Source organism: Aquila chrysaetos, chromosome 3, assembly GCF_900496995.4.
Source record: "Aquila chrysaetos chrysaetos chromosome 3, bAquChr1.4, whole genome shotgun sequence".
Lineage (NCBI taxonomy): Eukaryota > Metazoa > Chordata > Aves > Accipitriformes > Accipitridae > Aquila > Aquila chrysaetos.
The window spans coordinates 71,962,750-71,976,277 of record NC_044006.1 but is presented as its reverse complement, the minus strand read 5'-3'; the positions used below and the strand labels follow the sequence as shown (position 1 = coordinate 71,976,277).

Below are 13,528 nucleotides of genomic sequence, written 5' to 3'. Positions count from 1 at the left end.
AAAAAGCAGGGAGTGATTACACTGTTAAGGAATTACTTGTATTTCATACTTCTGTATCAAGGCAAGTGCTATAAAAATTGAGCAGTTTTATATCTCCTCCCAGAAGGTTGAAGTGTTTCTAAAGCCAGTAATACAAGCTGCTGAGGCAAAAACCAGCCCCAGCAACCCTTGTATGCTGTTTCTCTACAGGTGAGCACTGAAAAACCACTGGGCAAAATGCAGAGCAAAACCAGAATATACAAAAGAATTTAAAATTGGAAACATACAAAGTGATGGATGTGGTTTTAACAGGAAGTAGGTGGGAAAGCACAAATTGATTCCTTCTGTTAGCCAGAGGGGTTCCCAAACCTACTGCCACCCTGGCATTACCTTATGCTAGCCCCTAGGCATGCACCAAAGGCAGCGTTGGGCTGTATAGGCAGTATTTCTCCTCTTTGAAGTGGATTGCACAGCAAACTGGCAGTGACAACTTAAGAAGTGAAGGTTTGTCCTTGGGCAATTTAAAATTAGCAACATAACATGCAGTGCTTGTCAGAGAAGCCTTTCCTCAATGATGTAATTCTGCCAGCGCTGCCCCTGAGAAACTGTGCGTGCAGTTTTAAGTGATCAGCAGGGCAGGAGGCATTGGCTAGAAGTTTTAAGTTAATTTTGACTGTGTATTTGATGATACTGTGATATGTTTAGCAACAGGCAGAAGTGGTAATGACTCATTAATTCCACTCTTTATGAGATCTATGTCTATTAAACCCATTTGTTAATTCCATGTGCAGCTGCTGTATGGCCAGATAAGCTCTTGTGTTTAACATACTACGTGCAAAGTTTTAAACAAAAAGTATAGCCCAGACCATCTGTGCAACTCACTCTGTCCATCTCTGCTAAAGGCCTCCTACTTAGCATTGACCTCATAAGCAAAATACAAACAAAATTAGCTGCATAGCAAGCCATCACCCCAGCAACCGAGAGCTACTGTCTCATAGAAATGTCTCACAGGGCCAGTACTGAGCTGCAATGACCAGACTGAGAGGTTACAGTGGAATTAAGTCTATACTATGCAGATGACCTCCCAAATTAGTCTCTCATGGTAGGCATTTACCATAATGAAAATGCTGTTTCCTACTAGATGCAGAAGCCTGCCAGGTGAGAGCCAACAAAGCTGCTCATCAGGAGAGGCAAGGAGGGTAAGTAGCAGCAGTGACAGGCCCGACCCAATGATGCAGTGTTACAGTTTCAGAGTAGGGGTCTTGGGTGCCACCACGGTGAGCGCTGAGCCAGTGCGTGTGGCTCGTTGTTGTCTATGCTTTCCCTTAAGACTGGGCTTTGGTCTGTGGCTGGTCATCCCTTCCCCTGACTAGGGAAACCGAGCTCTAGCAGTCTGGTGACTGGCAGGAGGCAGGACAGCTCCATGGCATGCCTGACTCCAGCCCCAGCAGTGAGGGAAAGACAAGTGTTTCCAAAACTGTATGGGTTGGGTTTTTTTTCCATATTCCATCCATTCTTAACTGCTGTGCATCCACAGCCAGCCACATCCCTGCTAAATGAGAAGAAAATAAAAAATAGACAGTTGTCTGTAAATGCCACATGTTTATTAGTCCATTCTAAAAAAGGATTACAGCATTTTTTAATCTTGCTGTAGTACAGAATAAATAAAGCCATAAAAATAAAAACATGTGGTTAGATATTTTTGTACTGGTTCCACAAAGAGTTATATCTGCAAATAGAAAAATATAAGAACCCTTGTTTATTCATGGCTCAGTGGTTATCAGAGGGGATGAACCTGGAAAAAGACTGGGAGAACTTCGTGAGTTTGACTGCTTATCCGATGCTACTAACAACCTAGCAAACCAAGGCCAGACAGGGCCTCGTAAGGAGGAAAGATAAATGTAGAGCACCCAATAAATCCTCCTGTTTTGCTCTTCTCTCCTCTGAAGAACACAGTTTGACATTCCCAGGGGATATAAGGAAAACCTTTCCCCTGTGAGAGCAGTCAAGCAGTGGGCCAGGCTGCCCAGAGGTGGTGCAGTCACCACCATAGCCCTGGTGCCCAGGGAACAGCCTCCACCTCCTGCCCTGCTGAGACAAGGCCCTCCAGAGGAGCCCATCAGGAGCTTCCCATCTGGGGAACCGTGCCTGGGGTAAGCAGGCAGCTGGCAGCACACAGAAGACATGTGCGAGGCCACTGATGCTTCCTTTGCTAAACGTGAGATCATAAAAAGTAAAAAAAGAACCTGCTAGGTTGTTGGGAGGAGGACAACTGTTGTGCCTTGGCAGACAGCTGACCTTGGTACCAAAGGTCTGAGGTTTAGATTGGTCTCTAGCTTATGTTTAGTTACAAAAAAAAAATTAATTTCTGTCCTACTACTCCCAACTTCCCAGAGGGGTGTCCAGTCTGCTTTAAACTCCTCCTGCTGAGCCATACCATCCTGCGTCAGTTGGTCTGATCTGCAAAAAACTGACCCGAAGCGTCAGCTGTGAAAACTGAATTCGCAGTTGTACTGCAGGGCACCTTTCATTTCTACATTTGGCTGAACAAAAGGATAAAACATTTCTCATTAGATAGTAGACAGGCAGAAGCGTGCAACACCTCTGTGCCAGAGGGAATTGAAAACAAGCAGTCGTAAGTAAGGTTCTTAAATTACACACACACACAGAGGTGCATCACCTGAACCACACTGCACTCCCTCCTGACCCCAGTGCTGCTCAGCTGAGAGTCATCTGCAGCAACAATATCTGACAGAGAGAATCCTGACTCCTGAAAAAGAGGTTCAAGCAAAGCCATTTCCCATCTCTTTCCAAGTTCTGGTTTACCTGGACACAGTGGTGCAGAAAACAAAAGGTTCAGCTTTGGTCACTGATGGGAAGTCTATTCTCAACAGTCACATTAGTTCAACAGCCTCGTGTTCCCCATTTTCTTGCTGTACCATACAGCCGACTTTATTGTTGAAGAGACGAGACAGACTTCCCTTCTGAGAGCTCCTGCCCTGGGCAGATCTCTCCTTCTTCAAACGCCGCTTATTTCTCTTGCATATTCCCCGGATGTCCCAAATCCTTAGTGTGCCGTCATGGGAAGCTGTGTAGAGCAACTCGTTGTGGATCTGGAACAATAGCGTCACACTTAATACCAAACCATACAGCTTGGAATAGGCACAATCAAACCATCAAAAAATTAGAGCAAATGCAGCTTGATTCTAACACTTAAGGCCTGATAACTCATTGCAAGAGCCAGTATAAATTATCACAAAAGCTGCTGAAGTGGGATGAGACATTACCAAGGCAGGACTCATTTCTCAGCCACTTCACAGAGCCATAAAATATAAACAGCAAGAGTTATTTATAACCTAAACCCACTAGAAAAGCAATGGGGAACTAAACTTAATGTCAGAGTAGGCTGTAGCTGGGAATTTCTGTGCTGGTTTCAGACTGCTGGTTTTGAAGATGAAGCTTAAGGAGGCACCAAAATCAGCATCAGGGGGCAGGGGAGTGGTTCAGGAATGCTTTCCTTCTCACTTCCCGTCTTCCTTTGCAGTAAGTTATAGGTACAATTCCTCCTTCAAAATTTGTTGTTCTTCCAAACCTGCAGTAATTTAATCTTGATTCCCCACTGTAATCTCATTTCCTTAATGAAACATTTGCTGCTGTTGGTAATGTTTCCAGTTGCCCTCACCCTGCCCTAGAAGCCAGCTGGCGGTCTTGATCACCTTCCCCTCAATGTGTCAGTCTGTCCACCGTGGGCGCTCACAGTCTCCAGAGGCAGGCTGGCTTACATCAGCATGAAGCGCCACACAAGCACAGCGCGACCACAGCCCCCTCATCCATCCCTCATTAATATACTTAAGATCCTATTAAGGTCGCCACTTCTCAGTCCTCTCTCCTCCCAGGATTTTTTGCCTTGTACACTTGGAAATGAAATTACAAAAAAAAAATACAAAGCCAAGCTTTGGTCTTGTCAGAAACTTCTTTCCCCCCCTACAGCACTGCAAACACATCATTGGTGTCTTGTAACGAAAGGGGTCTCATGAGGTCAGAGTCCATTCCCTGCCCCTACACAGGATCAGTTACATCTGTCTCATTGCTTATGGTTGCTTGTCTAACCCGACCTGAAAAACCTCCAATCACAGACATAGCACTGTCTCTGGGGTCTCGTTCTGTGGTTTCACTTATCCTTATTATTACCGAGTTTGTCTAAAATTACAAAAGGAATATTCAAGTCTGTTACTTTTCATCTTACCCTAGAACAACATCCAACCCAAGACACACAGAACAGCTAGCCACACCAATTCCCACAAAACAAATAAGGGAGCAATCAGAAGTGAGAAATCCCAGCAAAGAAACCCCTTCCTGACCTGGATGCAGTTGATGATGAACTTGTGTCCTCGGAAGATCTTCTGCAGGACACCACTCTTGGAATTGAAAGCTCTTGCACAGGCATCACCACTTCCTGTGAACACTGCAACACAACCACACAACATAGCGCATGGCCAGATGTGAGCAGCCATGTAAAGTCAGTTCATGTGAGTTCAAAATGTACCTAAAACTAGTTCACAAAGGAGCATGACATATCATTTTTAGGCTTGATTCTCTTCTCAGTTACAGCAAGTTCAGATCATTTTCATTTTGCTGACCCCAGCGTGCTTGTTTTCATTCATATTTTTCAAAACACTGAACTGCCTTAAGCCTGAAGTTCCTACCTACATCAGCATTTCACTCCACACACACTTCAAATATCTATTCCTGCTCTTCTCTTCCACATACATTTCCCTGCCTAAACATGCCTTAGTAATTCTAAGCAGGCAATTTATCTCAAGTCTGGTTTTAAGGATTTCCACTAAGCCTTCCATTTGTTTTACCATAGTTATTTTCAGGTTTCCATTCAGTGCTACAGTATCTTTATCACTCCTGCTGCTGCATCAAACAGCAGAAGGATCTGTACAGCGGAGCTGCAAACCACAGTAACAGCATTACCACCTCTCATACTAATAATACGCATTTGGCATACCTTTTTTTATTTCCCTCATTTTCAACTATGAGTAGGTAGGGCCATCTCTGCTGAAATACCACAGTTAAATCTTCTGTCCTTAGAAGTGAGTGGCATGTGTAGGCAGCTTTACAAAGAAGCTTTATAAATTCTTTCAGTGTGGTAGATTTCTTCAGCTAAACCCTGTAGCTTAGGATCTTTGCAAGCAGTAGAGCCTTTAAGTGATTCAAGGCCCAGGTTATAATCTCTATTTCAGTATGGCACAGAATGATTTGAGGGTTTTGGCTATAACTCTTGTATTCTACGTGCTATAGTGTACATGTGCTACAAGGGGGCAGGAGGTGTTAAGTAAATAAAGCATGACCAGAGATTTTGGCTGTTCATCGGGTTTCCTTAGGGTATCTTAACATGTTCGAAGAACAATTTTTCAACATGTCAGGATCTTCACATCAGATCCCCAGAATTACTGCATCCGGAAACTGTAAGGCAGTGTTTAATATTTAGATTTTATACTTTGCAGTATGCCCCAAAAGGAGCCCATTTGTTTACTTTAAGGGTTACAAACTGTCTTCATAAACACTCACTTGCCTTCACTTAACCCAAACTCCTCAAGTTTATCTAGAGATAAGTATTTCAGAACTGCAAAAAGCAATTTATTCACTGCTCCCTGCATTTCATGTCTTTGCAAAAGCCACTAGCATGGCAAGATTTTTACAAAACTGAAGTGCCTGAAGACAACAGATTCCTTATCTTTTGGGAAAAGTCAGGCACTGGATTCCTAAAGAGAGGTGAAGAAGTTATCAAGGCAGTAAAGTCAGGACTACAAGAGACAAGAGAACAGGCTACCTACTGCCATCAGCTTTCCAACTTCAAATTAAACAGCAGGAGGCTAGATACTTCCTAGGTGCACCTTCAAGAAACATCTGGATGTGGAAAATCAATGTCATTTTATATGGGCCACTATAAATTCAATTACCAATACTATCCTGAAAAAGCATTACATCCCATTCTGCAAACAAGTAACAATGACGTAAAGCAGGGACCAAGGTACAGATTTTTTTCCAGTGAATGGAAATCACTTAATACTATTACACACATGCAGAGAGTAAGAACCAATTAAGAGCTGTTTTCACTATGCAGCTGTTAGTTTACTTTAGCTATCACTACCAGGATTTTGCTTTTGACAGACATCCTTTATGTCTTTTGAACTGTCACTCTAGATTTAGGAAGTCTCTTTGCACCTCTGAATTTCAAAGGGGAATTGCTGATCTAACCCAGATTTAGCATTTAAATATACACTTATATATACCACCTGCGAAACAAACAACCACCACCACCAACAACAAAATCAATAATTCATTTTTATTTTTTACTTAAATTTCATAGACTCTTGGGAGGGAGAACAGGTTTTAAATGTTCTCTTGGAGTTTCTACAACATGAAAAAATATAAACCGCATTAAATTTTAAATGACTGTGCACATACTGTAGGAGAGAAATAACCAACATAATATCATTAAGTAAATTAGATTGAGAACCAGCTTTAATATACCCCATGCTATTAATTATACAAGCAGACTGAGGAAAGCCACTAGAAACACATTCTGATGATTTAAAGCTTAGTTCTCAGATCTGTCTGGACTCCCTGTACACTATAAAGCCATTTTGGAAACACAAATATATTTTTCCTCTCATTCTTCTACTATATTTTCTTATTTAGACGGTAAACTGGGGCAACAAGCCTTTGGGTACTGATCAGATAGCAAGCAACAGAATCAAGATCTTCTAACAGAAAGTTACCACTTCCCAGCTGAGATTCTTTCAATGTGCTTGCGCTGGTGCAAATGTGACATAAACCCTAACAAACATCATTTATATTGAAGTATTTTCTCCGCATTTTTTAAAGACAGAGAATGGACACACAGTGCTGATCTGTCCCAGGTGAACAGCTAGAATTTTAAGCTACACTAGCTCCAACATTTGGTATCCAGTGAAAATGTCTTTGTAATTCTAACTGAAACAAAACTATTAGATACTGTGTAAATAAGTGTATTACTGTGTAAATAATGTATTGCAATAATGCAAGCAATCACAGTACATAAATTAACTTTTAAGGGGAAATTTCCCCTTTCAAGAATTAAAATGCATCTAAATTCTATTCAAACAAGTCCCTAATATTTTTACATGACATTTTTTCTACCCTTCAAGTGGAACAATTCAATTCTCCCTGTTTGACACTTTTAGCATGTTTGCATTTGATTTAAAATGAGATCTTAAATAACTCTGTGAACACTTCTATCACACTATCAGGATGTTCTTCACAGGTCTGACTAAATGCAGCAATATTGCCTGCATTTCAAGAAAAAAAGTGTTATAGCAAAATAATGTATGTGTATGGCAGGGACAGGTTGGTAGGATGAGGAGGAAGACAGAGAAAGCTGCAGAGCTGATGGGGGTGGCATCAGATAATGAAACTTTTGTTTGAGCCTAAACTTTGTTTATGATGGTTTTAGAGAGTGTAGTCAAGTCTATACTGGTTGCATGAAAAGCAGGATCAATGCTGAAAAAAACGCAGCTCTGGAGGTTTCATTAATGAAGGAGACAGTCTCTCCATCTCCCACCCAGACATGAAGATTCCTCACTGGATCAGGCCAACATCAGCTTTGCACAGTTATCTTGCCTTTGGGTAGTCTTGATGAATTCAATGTTTTATTTTGTATCTTTGTAATTAAAAGGGGGAAAACACACACACACAAAGAAAAAAAAAAAAAAAAATCAGTATTTTGTTTGCCAGTGTTCATCCTGGATTAAAATTTCTGGTTCATTTCCCCTGCCCTACCTGCCTGCACCTTCGAGCAATAATAACTTAAGGGTGCAGCGTAAGCTCAGACATGTGGTCAGTCAGCCATGTCAAGCATGGCGCTAGACAACTGCCATTAAACTGTAATCTGCCTGTGCAGATATGACTCTTCTTTTAATGTGTACCATCTTGCATTTGTCAGCCATTTATCACTATCACAAATTTATCACACACACCTGCCAAAAGAGATATCAAGGCCCAAATAGCAACCTTTCATTTGGTGTTATATGTTCGCTTCATAGCTGAAGTACAGAAATCGAAATCAGAAAAGTGTTGCAAATTTCTAGATTAGCTTAAAACAGGCATTGCCATCCTGGTTACCCTGAAGGAAAGAAGTACTTATTTGGGAAGCAAATGAAGGCACATCAGGTCTAACATCAATGGCAGGATTAAGACTGGGATGACACATAGAGAGGTTCAGGCTGATAAAAACAGAGGCGCAGTCTTGCAACCCAAAACCAGAAATGGATAGATGACATGCAGAAGGAAAGCCAGCCAAGAGAGGGATTTAAAGAGGGAGGTTTCATGGTCAGAATATACCGTTATGTCAACAATAGACATGTATAGATACCACTATTAACGGGAGTACTGGCAGTAGGGGAACCGAGTCCTGAGCGTTAGTAAGGCAAGCAATGCTTAGCTACTGCAGAAAGGTGGTTTGGGGAACAAGTACATGAAAGAGGACAGATAAAGGGAACAGAACTTGTGGAAAACCAGTCTAGGAGATAGTCAGAGTCTGAACAGAAAGCCTAACTGTTAGAAAGAAGCAGTGAGCATCTGAGATGCGATTCTGGTTTAGGACAGTCCATTACACAGTACCTACAAGGTAGCAGAGGCAGGCACATGGCTGCACATCCAGCAGCAGCACTTGCTGTCCCCGAGTATGCAACAGAAGCAGACTGACAGACATCAGACTAGCAAGGTTAAACCATGGCTATACAAACAACCCACAAACAGCTCAGGATTTAAGCCACTTCCCTTGGTAACAGAAACAAAGCAACTGACTCTTCATTTGCCAGAAGAGGGAGGTGGAAAATGGAAGGAAGGTCTAAGCTTCCTTCCTAAGCACATGGAGTAATGCAGCAAAGTTTGATACTGAACATAAACATGCTGGAGTTGAAAAAAGTGACAATTTTACAAGCCTTCAAAATTACAGTATTCTCTATTAACAATCTTTGATCAAAGACAAACATCGAAAAGGAGATGGGATTGCTGAACATAGGAAAGGCAACTTACAGATCCCAGCGTGGTATTTCAAAGTGCTAACGCTGTGTTTGTGAGCCTTGTACGTTTGGATTCGCTCCCCAGTGTCTACTAACCAGCACTTCACTGTCCTGTCCGCGCTTCCCGAATACAAGTGCCGATTCACTAGCTGAAGGGAAGAGAAAAAGACATCAGCAATAGTCTCTCAGGCACGTTCATGAGAGAACTGTACTGAAGTGACTCATCCGAAGTCACGGTTTCCAACTCAACAGCCTGTTACAAAGAGCAACAACTACGCCTTGAAACAGAGGGATGGTGAGCAAAACCAACCTTGCATTCTTCACGATCACTTCTCCCATTGACTTCTGGGCCTTAAAAACAGCTCCCACATTTCAGAAGATAAAAAACTTAAGCCATCGGCTGCTGCAAGCAGGCAGGATTTCAGTGAGCTTAATAATGCTAACCCTACTTCCATAATTAATTACATTAATACAGCCTCAAAAAAACCCCTGCATTGTAGTTTCTGCAAAGCATGTTTGACAAGAACTCTTATCAGATCGTAAGGTTTAATTACAACAAAAATTTCAGAATAATTTTGGGTAACAAAAACTAAAATAAAAATTAAAAAATAAAATACAATTTAAAAAATCCTACACAACATAAACCAGGGTTTAACATGATTACTCTGCACAAGGTCAGTATTTGGAAACCCTAACTCTTCCTTGAAACTGCTTTGTATCTGCATTTCCACAAGTCTTTTTAGACTGTGTTATCGAATGATTAAATAATTAACCATGCTTACACAGGTTTTTAAACGTCTTCAATCAGACTGTCTTCTGCTGTGTGTTTAGAGCAACCCTGCCTATAAATCCCAAAGAACAACGGCACCTCATTACACTAGTCATCCTGCACATTGCGTGAACTCACTAGTGGTGGTGGTTGAGTTTTTGTTCCACACAGATGTGACAGAGTATGACAAAAGGAAGGACTGCAGTTGGGAACCCGAAACAGAGAGAAAATAACTGACCCCCTGCAAGACTATGTAACTAGCCACTACACAGTAACAAACTATCCAAAGCCTGGCAACTCAGCAGGGAAACTCTCCACAGCGCAGAGAAAAATCTTGCATTCTATGTCCATCTAACGAAAACAAACTAAGGGTTTTAACAGCCATCATTACCTACAGCTCCGATTGCATACTCCTCCAAGCTGAGAACCGGCCCAACACCTGCCATCTGAAAGCAATGTAATGAAGGCAGCCAGTCATCGCACGCTCTCACAGCAATCCATGGGCTGTAGTTTGAGATAAGTTTCATGGATTTGCAGCAGTCTCTGTATCAAAAGGATGGAGAGCCAAGAGCGAGAACCTTGACCCCCCGCAAAGAAACACAATTTGCATAAGGAGTAATAGCACCTTGTTTGCCTTCCAGACACACAGATCAGAAGGTTCAAATTACCAGCGCACTAACCCCTTATGCTTCTCAGGTATCTCCAGGAAACTAACTGTAGAACAAATGACAAATCAACTTGACATGGGTCTTGCTCTTAGGTCACTTTTAAGGGTCTGGTTCTTCCACCACCTTAGATTATTATAAACCTTCAGTCCCTGCTCTTTGCACTCTCTGTATCTGTAAGGTTGGAATGTTTTTCACGCTCTCCCATCTCCACTCCCATTCCAAAAAGGAATCACCCCATTCCCAAAAGGCATCGTAAGTGAGCTTTGTGCAAAAAAATATTTGCGCTGTGTTACAACAACATGAAACAAAAGGTATTTTAAGATACAAAGCACTACAGTGGTGGGACTATGCTAACCCATGTAAGAAATGTATGCAGGCAGATCAAGATACCACTGGACGCATCTCCCACCAGCCCAGTTGGAGCAGTGCATGCCACACTTCCTACCAGCAGAACTTGGCCCATCGGACAGTTTTCACAGCTAAACATCAGGAGTTTGTAAAACATGTACCACTGTTAAAGCCAGCAGTACTCTGAAATGTCACATCCTATTACTTTTAAGCTGTTTTAGCAATAGCATTAAAGCTACATCTCAATGAGGAAAGAGAAGGAATGACCAGGAGCACTAACAAAAACTGCGAGCTATACAGTTAGCCTGAGGAAGATACCCTGACTTTTAGTTTCCAGGCTCAACCTGAATGGGCATGAAGAACCTTGTCACTTTGCACCTGCTAAATGGAAGAGGATGCTCTAAGTTGAGATCCTGCTGCGTTGTTCTTGGACAAGTCATTGCATTTCTTTTTCAGACATCTTGCTAGCAGCATCAACCCACCCACTGAACAAGGGAAAACACTAAGTTATAACCTCCTGCAGGTAAATGCCACTCCACATTAATGGTACATTAGGTTGTGCTCCTTCATTTCTACACTTAAGTGGGTATATAAATGCTGAAGTGAAACAGAAAAGCTGCAACTTGTCTAGATTTGCTAATTTGCTAGATATAAAAATGTGTTAAATGACATGGGCTTATTCAGGTAATTTATAGCACCAGGATTGTATGAGCCATAAAAGCTTCCAATGCCCAGACATCTGGCGAGATGGCCAGCACACCAACAATCTTCATTAAATTCCAAGCCTCTGTGCTACCCAGGCTGCCCCATGATACACTTTTATGCACCCTCCTCCCCCTCACCAGTTTAAGCAGGTGAGCACAGTAGCAAAGGATTTTCAGCCTTGCACAGAAACACTAACAGGTTAAACAATCTACCGGATGCCACAGACGAAGCCTGCAGCACAGCCAACAGCAAAACCCAGTACAGGCTCTGACCATCACACAGCCTCTCATTTCCATGGTATTTTTAAAACACAGAGCACGAAACAGCTATTAGTGGAGAAAGCCATCAAGAGCTATCAGCTCAGGTTGAAGTTGCAAATCAGATCTGCCTTTAGTGATATGGCGCAGGCATCATCTCATCTAAATTGATGCAGTTATCTATAGCTAAGGTAGTCTTCTTATAGTCACTGCAGTCTAGGACACAATTCATCTCATCCCGAAGCAGATGTCTGAAACAGATCACACCTTAAAACTCGCTATTTCTCCCCCCTGACAAGGACAACCTTCTCAGCTGTAGCCATCTATATCAATCTAGGCAAGATGACGACTCCTTCACTTGACTAAAGATAGGTCTAGTTTACAACTCCAGCCTAAGCTACAACACTTCAGATACCTGTATTTAATCAAAATAATCATCATCATCACGTAACGTTCCCCTAGCCAAAGCACCTTACAAGCAGGCCCCACACTCTGTGTAATATAAAATAAGTACCTTCCCTACTTTATAGATGGGGAATCATGATATAATGCAACTGAAGCCCATCCAAAAAGGACTTGAAATTCATAGCATCCTAACTTTTGACTGCCCAAATCCCAGAGTGCAGCCCTGATTTGCGACACTGATCCAGGCTGCAACCGTCCCTTTCTACGATGCACAGAAAGCATTACGTGCTTCAGGGCAGTTGTGACAAGCAACATTGCACAGTATCCCTGAAACTGGTCAAGAGAGTATATGAAAACCAGATGGGATTCTGTCTGAGAAGAGCAAGAGAGGCAGCAATCCAATCTGACCCATATCAAATCAGTATTTTTACTCCAGAGCCTTCTTTCAGAGTTTGCATCCAATGGGTGTGGCTATTGCCCCAACAACACAGACACGGCAGCCTTGGCTCTAGCTCACCAAGGTTGGTCACACTGTGCAAATGCCCTCGTGCTAGCTGGGCGCAAGCCACCTTTGCTGTGGAAGCAGTGGAGTTCCTAGGGTCAGCCAGCAGCACAGGTCCTTGGCTCCTGTAATCACTTTTCTTAAGTCATAACTGTATTGAAAACTATCTAAAAAGCCCAAGAAAGAGGGACTGTAACATAGTTCCCCTGCCCACTTCCAGACAGGTCCCCAAAGCACTGATTTCTACTTAGGTCACCTTCTGCTGGCTCTCCCTCCAGGACTCTTGCTAACCTCCTTACACCAACTTGGCTTCTCCTATCCAGTGGTTATGGGACTCTCCAAGTGGGTTCAAATCTCCTCAGCCTGCAGAGACCATTTAATCCAGATCCACCAGTTCTGTTAGGCTACTGGGCAAAACAGTATGTTGCTGTTCCTTGGGTTAAACATCCCCACTGCCATCTTAGGCTCAGCCCATCTGTCCCCTCTCAGGAGCTGGATGAAGTATACTGACTTCTTCACCAAAATCCAAGATCATACTGCAGCTTCGGTGCGAGTTAAGCCTCACCACTGCCAGGACTGGCACCCATTTTTGTGTATGGGCATCCAGGCACAGTCATTTTCAGCAAATACTTGTGGGCTAGGTCCCTAGGTCTGTAACTACTGGGCTTTTCTAGCCCAAAGTCTCCAAATCTTTACCCAACTCCTTAGGTCCCAGTCCTATTCTTATTAAAGAATTCAATTTTCTCACGATTTAGAAGGAAAAATGTAAAATTTCACTCAATAGATTTTTCCAGATATACCCAAGCCTGTCAACTCTTGGT

General features: G+C 42.4%; 1 protein-coding gene across 6 annotated transcripts in view; it reads right to left on the bottom strand.

Annotated features, from left to right (window-relative positions):
- Positions 1 to 1,565: 1,565 nt before the first annotated feature.
- WDR86 (WD repeat domain 86) overlaps positions 1,566 to 13,528 on the bottom strand; it is a 23,857-nt gene continuing 11,894 nt past the window's right edge. For all 6 annotated transcript variants that reach the window (XM_030008384.2, XM_030008386.2, XM_030008385.2 and 3 more), the window contains exons 5-7: positions 9,067 to 9,202; positions 4,341 to 4,444; positions 1,566 to 3,092 (exon numbers count right to left, since the gene is read on the bottom strand). In XM_030008384.2, the coding sequence (XP_029864244.1) occupies positions 2,874 to 3,092; positions 4,341 to 4,444; positions 9,067 to 9,202 (459 nt within the window). In that variant the 3' untranslated portion in view covers positions 1,566 to 2,873. The remainder of the gene's footprint in view (positions 3,093 to 4,340; positions 4,445 to 9,066; positions 9,203 to 13,528) is intronic.